We start from the raw sequence: 13,020 nt of genomic DNA, 5'->3' as shown, positions 1-13,020 counted from the left end.
CCTTAGCTAGGAGCACATGTGTGGGAGAAAGAACTGACTTTTTCTTTACTCTGTCTTTATAACAAATTAACCAAAGGTACACATAGCCCTCTGTAGCCACAGTTTCTACATCTGTATATAAACATAGAAATTTTGAAAAAAGTTGTAGTATATATATTTTTTTCTTTTGTCATTCTTTACATTGTATTAGGTATTATAAGTAATCCAGAGATGATTTACGTAGGATTATATGTAAACATACCACTTTATATAAGAAACTTAAGCATCCATAGATTTTGTCATTTGTGGGGGAGGCTGCCAGATCCAATCCCCCATGGATACTAAACAATGACTTACTGATGTTAGGGTTACAAATAAATTTTGTTGATCAGGTGAATGCTTAATTTTAGAGTGTGTGAACATGACATGCATGACGGTGAGGTCAAGAAAGGACTTTCCATCAGGGAGTTGAGAACCAAGACTGGTCTAGCAAATAGCTGAGACCAAGCAGCCATATACCATGGGGGATGATCATAGAGGGGCTGCTGGGTGGGTGGTGTTCTGTCCTCATGCAATATTGAGCAGGGACTGCTGGCTGGTTTCAGGGCTTCGGCTGGAAGGCGTGTATCGGAAAGGGGGTGCTCGGGCCCGCAGCCTGCGCCTCTTGGCTGAGTTTAGGCGGGATGCGCGGTCAGTGAAGCTCAGACCCCGGGAACACTTTGTAGAAGACGTTACTGACACACTGAAACGCTTCTTTCGAGAGCTTGACGACCCCGTGACCTCTGCTAGGCTGCTGCCTCGCTGGAGGGAAGCTGCAGGTACTTCCAAGACTCAACTGGGATCTCCATTTTCTTCCTTCAGCATCCACAAAGCTCTCTTGTGGAACTGGAGAATGAGCCCCCCTCCTCAACATTCCCCACCCTGGGTGATCATCCAGATGCTTGGCTTGGGGAAATGTCCTAGTCTGTTTCTATTGATGTGATAAACATCATGATCGAAAGCAACTTGGGGAGGAAAGGGTTTATTTGTCTTAACATTTTCAGACCATAATCCATCCCTCTCTGAGAAAAGCCAGGGCAGAAACTCAAGCAGGAACCATGGAGGAAAACTACTTACTGGCTTGCTCCATAGGACTTGCTCAGCCTGCTTTCTTACACCTGCTCATGAACGGCACCACCCACAGAGCACGTGGCCCTCCCACATCAATTGTTAATCGAGAAAATGTCCCCACAGACATGCCCACAGGCCAGTCTGATGGAGACAGTTCCTCAGCTGAGGTTTCCTCTTCCCTGGTGACTCCAGTTTGTGTCAAGTTGACAAAAACTAGCCAACACAGTGAGGAAGGAGGCAGAAAGAGAGACAACCACTCTGGGTTTGTTTCTCAGATCTCTGCCCTCAGCCTCCATTCTCCCTTCCTGGTTCACTCCAGCTCTCCTCTCCTCTATCCCTAGAGCTTCCCCAGAAGAATCAGCGCCTGGAGAAATACAAAGAAGTGATTGGCTGCCTGCCTCGAGTCAACCGCCGTACACTGGCTACCCTCATTGGGCATCTCTACAGGTCAGTATGGTCAGCTAGCTTCCTTTCCTGATCCTTCATCAGTTTAAACCAACGCCACAATTTCATTCATTCATCAATTTCACAAATAGCTGTTACATGAAGGTTTATAAAGATTCAGCGAATGGATTTAGGGACTAAGTAGACTTAGGTTTTAATCAGGCTCTCCTGTTCTAGCCATGTGACTTTAGGTTAGTGTCTTACGGTTCCTGCTGCCGTGAAAAGACACCATGACCATGGCAACTCTTTTTTTCCCCCCAAGACAGGGTTTCTCTATGTAGTTTTGGTGCCTATCCTGGAGCTCTCTCTGTAGACCAGGCTGGCTTTGAACTCACAGAGATCCACCTAGCTCTGCCTCCCAAGTGCTGGGATTAAAGGCATGCACCACCACTTCCCGGCTTACAGAAACTCTTATAAAGGGAAAAAAAATTAATTTTGGTGGCTTACAGTTCAGAGGTTTAGTCCATTGTCATCATGGTGGGAAGCAAAGCAGTATGCAGGCAGATAAAATGCTAGAGAGGTAGCTGAGAGTTCTTACATCTCAACTCACAGGCAACAGGAAGTGATCTGTCTCACTGGCTATGACTTAAGCATATATGAGATCTCAAAGTCACCTCCACAATGACCCATTTCCTCCAACTAAGGCCATACCTCCTAACAGTGCTAATCCCTTTGGGGGTCATTTTCTTTCAAACCACCATAGTTGGCTATCTGTTCTCTGAGCCTCACTTTGCTTGTTTTTTGTTTTTGTTTTAAAGAGGGGGGTGAAGTGGTGAAGTTTCTACCTGATAGGTTATAGGAAAGTGAAATGAAATAACTCCTGTGAAATTCTTAGTCTAACACATGGCATGTCATAAACTTCATAAATGATGAGAAGTCATCATAATTATTGTGTTTGTTAGTCTAAGCCAGGTAAGGAATTGACCCTAAGAAATAAAGATTGTGACGATGCAGCCCCACCTTTACCAGCCTGTTAGGAGGAAAGGTTTTGTGAAGTGGAGTGAATTCTACATCGGTCACACAATATTACAGAGGCTTGCTGACTACAGGACCATTAGCAAATCCAGTTCTTTGCCTGGGTTTCCAAACACAACTCTGTAAGGCGTAAAGGCCACACCCACTCATTGATGTGTCCCACAGCTTCTTTTGCAGCACAGCAGCTGAAATGAGAAGTTACAACAGAGAGTATATGGCCTGAGGGCCCAAAATATTTATTTCTGCCCTTTACATAAAAACTGTGGATATCTGCTCTAGTAATAATCACCCATACCCTAACTATGTCCCTGAGAGAGTCAAAGCTCCTTGAGGCCAATGCTGTCTTTCTTATTCACGGATGTATCCCCAGCACTTAGCCTAGAGCCTGGTATACAGTAGAGGGGCAGTAAGTATCTGCTAAATTAATGGATGTGTTGGTGAAGTATTGATCATGGGCTGGACTCTGGTGCCTCTCTCTCTTCAGGGTGCAGAAGTGTGCAGCTCTAAACCAGATGTGCACACGAAACCTGGCCCTGCTGTTTGCACCTAGTGTGTTCCAGACGGATGGGCGGGGGGAGCACGAGGTGCGGGTACTGCAGGAGCTCATCGATGGCTACATCTCCGTCTTTGATGTAAGGCTTTCCTAACCCTGCCATGCAACCCCTCTGCCCCACCCCTGTGGACTCAGAGTATGGACCCTCATCCCAAAAGCCCTTGCCTACCCCTGCATTGGCAACCTCCTCCTGGGCTTCCTTCTTCCCACTACGTCAACCCCAACATCCTTTCATCATTGATTCCTGGCTCTTCAGGCTTCTGACCCTCTAATCCAGTTCTCCTTTGACCCTGATATGTACCCCCGCCTCCCTCCTTTCCTAGCGGCCCCTGAAATAACTTTTGGTCCCTTTGGCAGATTGACGCTGACCAGGCAGCTCAGATTGACTTGGAGGTTAGTCTCATCACCACCTGGAAGGATGTACAGGTAACTTGCCCTGCCTTAGACTGCTGAGTGGGGCGGGAGGAGCGTCACCATAGAAAATGAGCCTTCTGCCTGCTGCCGGTGGCGCACGCCTTTGATCCCAGCTCTCAGGAGGCAGAACCAGGCAGATCTCTGTGAGTTTGAGGCCAGCCTGGGCTACAGAGTGAGTTCCAGGACATGCACCAAAACTACACAGAGAAACCCTGTCTCGAGAAAGAAAGAAAGAAAGAAAGAAAGAGAAGAAAGAGAGAGAGAGAGAGAGAGAGAGAGAGAAGAGAGAAAGAGAGAAAGAGAGAAAGAGAGAAAAGAGAAGAAAATGAGCCTTCTGTCCACTAAAGGAGGCTTGTTTTCAGTCAGTCTTTCTGCACATTGACCCTCGTCAGCTCTTTGGTAGACAGGGGAATCCCCAGGACAGAAGTGCTTTGGGTGGTGTGCTTGTTCCATTTCTGCCATGAGGATTCTTCAGTACCTTACTTTCTCCATGATACTGAGTATTAAACCAAGGGCCTCACATAGCCTAGGCAAGCATTCTCTCACTGAGATACATGCCCAGCATCCCACTTCCAGGTGCAGGAGATCTCAGGAAAGGCAAGTGTGGAAGTCCATGCCTGTCATCCTAGCACTTGGGGTGTGGAGGTAGGAGGATCAAAGAGTTCAGCCACGTAGATCTCTGCAGGCCAGGGATGGAAATGTAGCTCAGGGCATGTGCTTGCCTAGCACGCATGAAGACCTCAGTTGGATCCCCAGCACCGTACAAAAAAACCTGGCATGGTGATGGCACATCCCAGCACTCAGAAGGTAGAAGCAGGAAGGTCTCAAGTTTAAGGTCATTCTCAGCTATGTAGCAAGCAAAGCCAGCCTGGGTCTGTATGAAGATCTGTCTGAGAGTTCAAGGCCAATGGGAGACCCTGGGGGCTATGGGGTGGGGCAGGAAGAATATTATATAAAATATAATAGCAAGTACTGCTGAGGACATCCCATGTTTCAGGCGTTGCTGACCTCATTTTGGCACCACACAACTCTATCAAGTAGGGAGTCTCATTTTTTTTTTCCAAATAAAGAATTGAGGCTCTTAAGTCGCTTCTTCAAGGTAATAGTAGGTGAGTGGCAGAGGAGGAACGTCGGTAGTCTTGACTGCAAACCTCTTCTTGAAGCCACTGTATCCGAACTGCCTGAGGTGGCACCATAGGAGGCTACCATGGATTCCCCCAATCCTGGGTTCTACTCAAGGACCCAAGGCATGTTGGGAGGGAGGGCATTCTTCCATCTTGGTATTTCTGTAACCTCTGTGTCCTCCTTTATCCCCCCTCAGTTGTCCCAGGCTGGAGACCTCATCATGGAGGTCTATATAGAACAGCAGCTCCCAGACAATTGTGTCACCCTAAAGGTCAGTCTTTAGGGATTGGAAGAGGAGGGAGAAGGGAGGAGGGCAGGCACAACGGTCTAATCAGCATGGGCTCTCTTGTCTGTATGCTAGGTGTCCCCAACCCTGACTGCTGAGGAGCTGACTAACCAGGTCCTGGAGATGCGAGGGACAACGTCAGGGACAGACTTGTGGGTGACATTTGAAATTCTTGAACACGGAGAGCTCGGTGAGTATGGTCACATATTTGTGTGTGTGTGGACACATGACCAAGGCCATCGATGACTTCTCTGTTACCAAATGAGATGACCATTTAACTAGTCAACTCATCCACATGAGAGGGTGTTCACACGGAGAATGGACTCCTTTTCTCAATCTTCTTCTCTCGGCTTCAGCAAAGGGTCCCCTTCTATCTCAAAGGAGGCTCCTTTTCCCCCTTTGACCTGATTGACATGTTAGAAGGGCCATGAATCCATCCCCTGGACCCTTTCTTCCTTCCTACCTACATTCCTCCCCATGGCTTTGAATACCATGAACTGACACCCAAATTAATTCCAGTGCGCTGGAAACTCACTACGTAGATCAAGCTGGCCTTAACTTATGGAAATTCTCCTACTTCTTTCTCCCAGGTTCTGGGACGACAGGTACACACCACCACGCCTGGTTGACAGCCGAAATTTTTATCTCTGGTTAAGACCTCTCCTCTGCACTTTAGACTTACATATCCAATTGCCTACCTGACACCTCCACTTCCCACAGGCATTTCAGTACCAAAGACTGACATTTCCTCTCCTCCTAGGCCCCTCTCCAATATAAAGCCCTGACTATTTTCTAGTTTTGCTTTTTCAGCAAGTAGTACCACAGTCCACACAGTTATCAAGTCCAGAAGCCTAAGGGTCCTATGCCCACCCCTCTTCATCTTCATACTCAACCCACCCATTAATCAGTCCTATTGACTGTATTCAAATCCATCACTTTTCTCCACCTTTGTTGCCCCCCCCCCCCCCCCGCAGTCACAGTCACCATTATCTTTCTGTCTCCCAATATGAACCACCAAAGGGCATAGTTCTAGACTGGGAACAGCTGGACAGTGTTCTGTTTTTTGCCTCTCTACAGTCTATTTTCTGAAGAGCAGACAAATGGACATTTCAAGTATAAACAAGATCCCACTATTCCTATGGTGAACACCTTCTGATGCGTTCCTAATGAATTTGTAATAAAACTCGAAGTCCTTATCACGGCCTGCAAACCCTTGAATGTGTGGCTGTTGTTTATTTCTCAGACATCATCTCACATCAGCCATTCTCTAATCTGTCTCTTTGCCAGAGCCTGGTGTGCCCCTCTCTCTACCATGCTGAGGACTGAACATAGGTATTTGAGAATGGAAGGCAAGCAGGCATCGCTGAGTCACATACATCCCTAATCTGGCCACACTGGCTGTTTAGTTTCCCCCGAGAAGAATCTTGACTCATGGCATTTGTTCTTACATTTCATCCTATAAGATCCTACCCGAAGCTGTGGCGGTGCACACCTCTAATCCTAGCAGTAGGGAGGCCGAGGCAATTGGAGGACAGTCTGTTCTTTATAGCTTCCAGGACAGACAGGGCTACACAGTGAGGCATTGTCTCAAAATAAAGACACATCCCAAACCCAAATCAAACATGTCAATGAAAAAGATCATCCATGATCTTGGGTACAGTTTGCTTTGCTTTATCTTTCAAATAGATGGATGAACCCCATCTACAAATGTAACTTTTAACAGGCCTTGCCCAACTAGCCTACCTCACATGCTCACCCACTTTTCTCTTTGTCCCTTTGTTCCTCTGTGTGTCTCTTAAATATGGTTATTTCAAAGTGATTATTGGGGCTAGAGCAATGGCTCAGTGGTTGAGAGTGCCACAGAGGACCAGAAGTTGGTTCTAAGCACCTACACTGGGTAGCTTACAACTGCCTGTAATTCTAGCTCCCAGGAAAACACACACACACACACACACACACACACACACACACACACACATTAAAAATATATCTTTAAAATTTTTTGAGTCATTACTGGTCTCTGCTTTGTTTGACTGATTACCAGATTACTGTGGGCTCCTTCATTAGGCTGTAGCTTTAAGAAAGTGGGTCATATGTATCATTCACACTAGTGTATCCTGGGGACAGCATGGTACCTGGCATAGCATCAGGGTTAAAATAAATGCCTGTGCTTAGATAGGTGGATGAATGAATTAATAACCAGTGGGAGATGAGGTGGGGACTCCAGGCTTTGTCTAATTTTTGTGATTACCACTTGCCTCAACATCTCCCTTCAGAGAGGCCACTGCACCCCAAAGAGAAGGTCCTAGAGCAGGCCCTTCAATGGTGCCAGCTTCCAGAGCCCTGCTCAGCCTCTCTGCTCCTGAGAAAAGTCTCCATGGCACAGGCTGGCTGCCTCTTCACAGGTGAGCCTCTTCCCTCAGCCCAGCATTCCTCGGGCCTCTCTCCCAGGAGCCTCCACCCAGCATTGCTCTTCTGTGCCCAGGAGTCCGGCGTGAGAGCCCACGGGTGGGGCTGCTACGGTGTCGTGAGGAGCCACCTCGATTGTTGGGAAGCCGCTTCCAGGAGAGGTTCTTTTTGGTGCGTGGCCGCTGCCTGCTGCTGCTCAAGGAGAAGAAGGTGATGTTCCAGGACTAGAGGGATGGGATGCTGGTGGCCAGTCAGGCAGCAGGAGCTATAACGGTACCAACCCGACTCTGCAGCCCATGTCCTCAGCAGTCTCATTGCTTCCCTGACCTTGATCTTTCTGACTCCATGATCACATGTCCCAATGCATCCATGATGATCACATGTCCCAATGCATCCATGACTTCACGCTCTTCCTAACCACAGTGTTCTTGTGCCTCTCAGCCTTACCACCTCTGTTCATGTTCTCAGAGCTCTAAGCCAGAACGGGAGTGGTCTCTGGAAGGTGCCAAGGTCTACCTGGGAATCCGCAAGAAGTTAAAACCTCCAACACCGTGAGTGTGCCTCCTTAGTAGATGAGGTTCATTGACCTAGAGCTTCCTGCCACTACCTCTCTGGCTTTTGGTTACCCTATATCACTGGACCCCTTTGCCTTTCAGATGGGGCTTCACTTTGATACTGGATAAGATGCACCTGTGAGTACCTCCTTACTTGCTAGCTGCTTCTTTGGCTCTGCCCTGCTTCCTCTGTGTGTGTATGTGTGTGTGTGTGTGTGTGTGTGTGTGTGTGTGTGTAGATCAGAGGTCAACTTCAGGTGTCATTCAAGGGTCACCAAGACCTGGGGCTTGCCAGTTAGGCTTGGCTGGTTGGCCGTGAGCCTCAGAGAGCTGCCTGTCTCCAACTCTGCAGCTCGGGGATAACTGGCACTAGCCACCATCCCAACATCGGTTTTCCTTGTCTTTTTAATCAAGAAAATGTATACGTATGTGTCATTTTGCCAGAATTTATATCTGTGCACCATGTGCAAGTCTGGGGTCCACAGAGGCCAGAGGAGGGCATCAGACCCCCTGGAATTGGGATTACAGATGGTCATGAGCCACCACATGGGGGCTTGGAGTTGCACCCCGGTCCTCTGGAAGAGCAGCAAGTGCTCTTAACCACACTTAACTGAGCCGTCTCTCTTACTGCCCCCTGTTTTGACATGGGTGCTGGGGATCCAACTCTAGTCCCTATGCTTGCATGGCCAGCACTTTATACCAACTGAGATCTCTCCCTTAGCCCTTCCCTGTCCTCTCTCCTCCACCGCCCCCCTCTCCATCCCTCCATGCTTAGAGCTAGGACTCCTTGCATTTCCTGAATCACTCTCTTCACCCACAGCTGTCTGTCCTGCACTGATGAGGACGAGATGTGGGACTGGACCACAAGCATTCTTAAAGCGCAGGTGAGGAGGAGAAGGAAGAGCTGGGCTTCTTGGTCCCTCTGGGGACCAGTCATACCCCGCCCCCAGTGCCTCCCAGGTCTACAAGTGCTAACACCTCACTGTCTTCTCAGCATGATGACCAGCAGTCGGTGGTTTTACGTCGTCACTCCTCCTCTGACCTTGCTCGTCAGAAGTTTGGCACGATGCCCTTGCTGCCCATCCGAGGGGATGACAGTGGGGCCACCCTTCTCTCTGCCAACCAGACCCTGGTGAGACCCTCCCTGCAGCATGTCCTAAACATCTGATCCCTGCCCTTACCTTTGTCACGGTGCAGGAGGAAACGGCTTGCCTGCGGCGTGCCAGATGCCCTCCCTTCCTGCCACCACCTCTGTTGTCTCACTTTGTCTCTGTCTCTCCCTCCCCTCGTCCCCACTCTACCTGTGTCCAGCGGCGGCTACACAACCGGAGGACTTTGTCCATGTTCTTTGTGAGTATCGTGCTCGTTCTAGCTTTGTGTCCGCCAGCCCCTGCGTGTGTTCTGTGCTGCCTCTGCCATGGTGCGCTCCATGTCTGTTCTGGTGCAGGCCATCAGTGTGTGTAATAGAGGACAGTGGGGGGGTGATACGATGCAGAAAGGAGAAGGTAATTACGAATCTGAGAAGCAGAAGAAAAGGGTTGAAGTGAATGCATCCTGGAGCCAGACAGATCTGAATTCGAGCCTCATCAACTACCATTTCCTTACTATGTGATCCAGGGCAACTTAACCCCTCTGCACCTCACTCTCCCGCAGCGTGACCCCCTTGCACGGGGTTGTTGTGACATCATATATGTCAAATATTTTGTAGTGTCTGACTCAAGGAAGAACTTGGCCAAGGGTTACTGATACTGTAACTCTAACATCGTGTCTGTCCTCTGCTCTCCCATTCCCATCCAGCCAATGAAGTCATCCCAGGGGTCTGTGGAGGAGCAAGATGAGCTGGGGGAACCTGTGTATGAAGAGCCGGTGTATGAGGAGGTCGGGGCCTTCCCTGAGCTTACCAAGGACACGACCGACTTCTCTTCCACATGGGAGTGGACATCCAAGTCAGAGACACCCCTTGCCAGCCACAGGCCCTTTGATCAAACCTCCCTTGTTTCGGGCCAGGAGGAGAGGATACCTGACTCTTCTTCAGGCCCCCCTTCAAAGAGTAGTACTCAGGCACGGGGGTCCCTGGAGGAACAGCTGCTCCAGGAGCTCAACAACCTCATTCTGAGGAAGGGAGAGCCTGCCACATGTCCAGAAAGCCCTTCCCAGCCTACCAGCCCCCAAACTCCCAGCTTCGCCAGCCTTCCAACACAGGCACCTGGCTTACCCACCCAAACTCCCTGCACTTCCAACCCACCCTCCAGCCAGCCCCTCACATGACGCTAGGGTCAGCAGCTGAGGAGGTAGGTAACCGAAGAAGCCAGGCTCTCACCATGGCAGACACCACTGGGAGCTTCTTCTGCCCTAGATGGATGACTCTGGAATCCAGTATGGTACCATGGAAGGAGCACTGGACTGAGAGCCCTGGGGACTGTGTGTTTCAGGGAAGATTGTGGTCCCTTTCTGGGCCCAGCCCATTTGTCTGGACTATGGAGTCGCTAAAATAAGGAGAGGAGCAAACAGCAAACTATGCTTCTGAGCTATAAGCCTTAATATCTTTCCTCAGTAAGGGCAGCTCCTGTTCTACATATTTGATATAGTGGTTCATTGAGAGGTTTGGGGAATAAGGATGGTTGTACTGCATTAAACAAAAGTGTAAGTTTGGAAGCCAGAGCTATGCATGAGGTCCAAATTTATCTTATTCCACTTTCCATGGACTAGAACTACCCTCAGGCCGTACAGTGGGGTGATTGATGGAGGTTGAGAGCAGGGGCAAAGGGGAGCCAAAAAAGAATGGGTCACTATTAATAAACTTTGGAACCAAAAGGCTCATTTCTCAACAACATTCATTCAACAAATATGTACTGAGCACCTAATGGTGCCAAGTCCAGTGATGCAATATGATCAAACCAAATAGAATCCTTGCTCTCACGGAACCTGAAAAAAGGAAACAGAAAACACACATAGGTGAGTTTAGTACTTCAAAGAAGCTAAACTACGTGAGAGCTTGAGAGTGAACGTGGCATGGCCTTTACACTGGGTGGGTGGGAGTGAAAGCCTCTGAGGAGCAGAGACAGGAGTGCAGGGAGCAGGCAGCAGGCGTGAAAACCAGGCAGTGCAGTGGGAGAGGGAGGACAGCAGCTGGAGCCTGGAGCCGAGCCTGGGTAGTAGGAGAGGCCCACCTTTAATCCCGGCACTCTCCAGCACAGGTGGATCAGAGCTCAAAAGCCAGCCTGGTTTACAGAGTGAATTTCAGGCTGGCCAAGGTTACAAGGCTACATACCGTTTAAAAAAAAAAAAAAAAAAAAAAACATTAAAAAAAAAAAAAAGATCGGGAAAATTTGGAGGACTTGACACAGCAGAGAGAAGCCCTTCATCAGAGCTTCTGGCTAAAGCCTTTGCTAGCAACACAGCAAGAGTTCCAGTACAATTAATTGCTTGAGGTCTTTCTCCCTTCCCAGCTGTAAACCTGCAATTTTCTAGGAATTTCATTAGAAATCCCATCGACAAGTGTAGAATATGTAATCAGCCCCTTGTGCGACTCCAGTGGCTTTTGGCTTCACTGTATAAGGATTCTGTCTGTAACATGTATCTCTCTTATCAAGAGATAGGAAGGAAAGAAAAAAGTCTTCTTAGCCATCCTTTAAGGTGTAATCTGAGAGTTGGGCATGGTGGCACACACCTCTAATCCCAGCACGTGGGAGGCAGAGGTAGGTGGACCTCTGTGAGTTCAAGGCCAGTCTGGTCTACAAAGTAAGTTCCAGGACAGCCAGGGCTACACAGAGAAACCCTGTCTAGAAACAAACAAAAAGATATCATCTGAGAACCACCAAAAGAATATGCATGGCTACTGCTAAGACAAATTAATCGCTTGCTCTCCCTTGAGGTGCCCATACCCACACCTGGGTACAAACATACGTTCCCCTGGGTTTCCTCGGGAACACATACCACCACCTCTCCTACTTGGATGTGTCTTACTTTCTTCTGATTGGATTTTTCTCCTCACTCTTGTGCTTTGACCTATATTAAAATATCTTTAATAAAATTTCCAACTCTGCTTCATGATACCAGCTAGTTTTGAAATGCCTTTCAGTATCAAAGCCACAGATCGGAGTTCGGACTGAGTTGAGATCTCCTAAAAGTCTAGGGGACATGCCTTTTAATCCCAGCAGGAGTCAGAGGCAGGTGGATCTCTGAGTTTGAGGCCAGCCTGGTCTACAAAGCCAGTTCCAGGGCAGCCAAAGGTACACACAAAGCTTCACCCTGTCTCAAAAAACAGAAACAAAAAAACAAAGTCTAGGGAAACTCCTCAGGCTGCTGTGGGTGACAGAGTGGTGCCTTATCTCTGTCCTTTCAAAAATGACAAGAGGAGAATGCTTTTGCAGGGTCCCAATCATCATATCCTTGTAGCCTGTATTCTATTTGGATTTTAGGCATTTGGATTTTCCTTGGAAGCAATTACATTTTAAGCATAAAAGGATGTTATCCTAACTCTCTTTTCAATCACTAGCCACTGTAGGAACAGTGGGTTGTGGGAAGAAGCCAGAGCAAGGAGGATGGATGTTAGACCCGGAAAGTGATAATTAAGTCTTGGAGTGGGGTGGTGGTCTTGGAATTTGAGGGAAATAGATCACTAAGAATGTTACACCCCCCCCCCCCACAACCTCCATATGTTTTCTGCAATAGAACCTGTCTCTTGCTGATGGAGGGGATGTGGGGTAAAATAAATTTAGTGCACACTGAGGGCCTAGGGAGATGGATCGGGGATAAAGACACCTGCTATGACCTGCTATGTAAGTGTGAGGACCTGAGTTCAAATCCCTAGAACCCATAAAAAAGCTGGACTTGTAGTGCCAGCGTCTGTAATTCCAGTGCAAGTAGAATCCTCCGAAGTTTGTAAGCTGGCTAGTCCGGCATACACAGCAGAAAAATAATAGAGACCCTGTGTCAGACAAAGTGGAAGGCAAGGATCAACACCCAAGATCGTCCGCTGACCTACGTTGTCATGCACTTGTACACACACACACACACACACACACACACACACACACACACACACACGCCAAGATAAAATTGGTAAGTTGGGGGCATAAAGATCCAAAATGATGGCAGGGGCTTTCCAGGCCACATACCCCTTCACTGATACCATTAGTGCCTACTGGAGCCCAGCATATACCCGTCTT

At 48.4% G+C, this 13,020-nt stretch overlaps 1 protein-coding gene across 5 annotated transcripts in view; it reads left to right on the top strand.

The window, feature by feature from the left end:
• Positions 1–11,105, top strand: part of Arap3 (ArfGAP with RhoGAP domain, ankyrin repeat and PH domain 3) — a 29,377-nt gene extending 18,272 nt beyond the window's left edge. For 3 of the 5 annotated variants that reach the window (XM_036204734.1, XM_036204730.1, XM_036204731.1), the window contains 14 exons: positions 585–797; positions 1,431–1,536; positions 2,993–3,140; positions 3,419–3,487; positions 4,797–4,871; positions 4,962–5,076; positions 7,163–7,291; positions 7,372–7,505; positions 7,764–7,846; positions 7,952–7,987; positions 8,670–8,733; positions 8,844–8,981; positions 9,161–9,199; positions 9,647–11,104. In XM_036204734.1, coding sequence (XP_036060627.1) covers positions 585–797; positions 1,431–1,536; positions 2,993–3,140; positions 3,419–3,487; positions 4,797–4,871; positions 4,962–5,076; positions 7,163–7,291; positions 7,372–7,505; positions 7,764–7,846; positions 7,952–7,987; positions 8,670–8,733; positions 8,844–8,981; positions 9,161–9,199; positions 9,647–10,117 — 1,820 coding nt within the window. In that variant the 3' untranslated portion in view covers positions 10,118–11,104. Of the gene's footprint in view, positions 1–584; positions 798–1,430; positions 1,537–2,992; positions 3,141–3,418; positions 3,488–4,796; positions 4,872–4,961; positions 5,077–7,162; positions 7,292–7,371; positions 7,506–7,763; positions 7,847–7,951; positions 7,988–8,669; positions 8,734–8,843; positions 8,982–9,160; positions 9,200–9,646 lie in introns of all 5 variants that reach the window. The other 2 variants (XM_036204732.1, XM_036204733.1) reach the window with 2 other exon arrangements.
• Positions 11,106–13,020: the final 1,915 nt, after the last annotated feature.

This window comes from Onychomys torridus, chromosome 13 (genome assembly GCF_903995425.1).
Source record: "Onychomys torridus chromosome 13, mOncTor1.1, whole genome shotgun sequence".
Taxonomy (NCBI): domain Eukaryota; kingdom Metazoa; phylum Chordata; class Mammalia; order Rodentia; family Cricetidae; genus Onychomys; species Onychomys torridus.
This window is presented reverse-complemented; position numbering and strand designations above follow the sequence as displayed.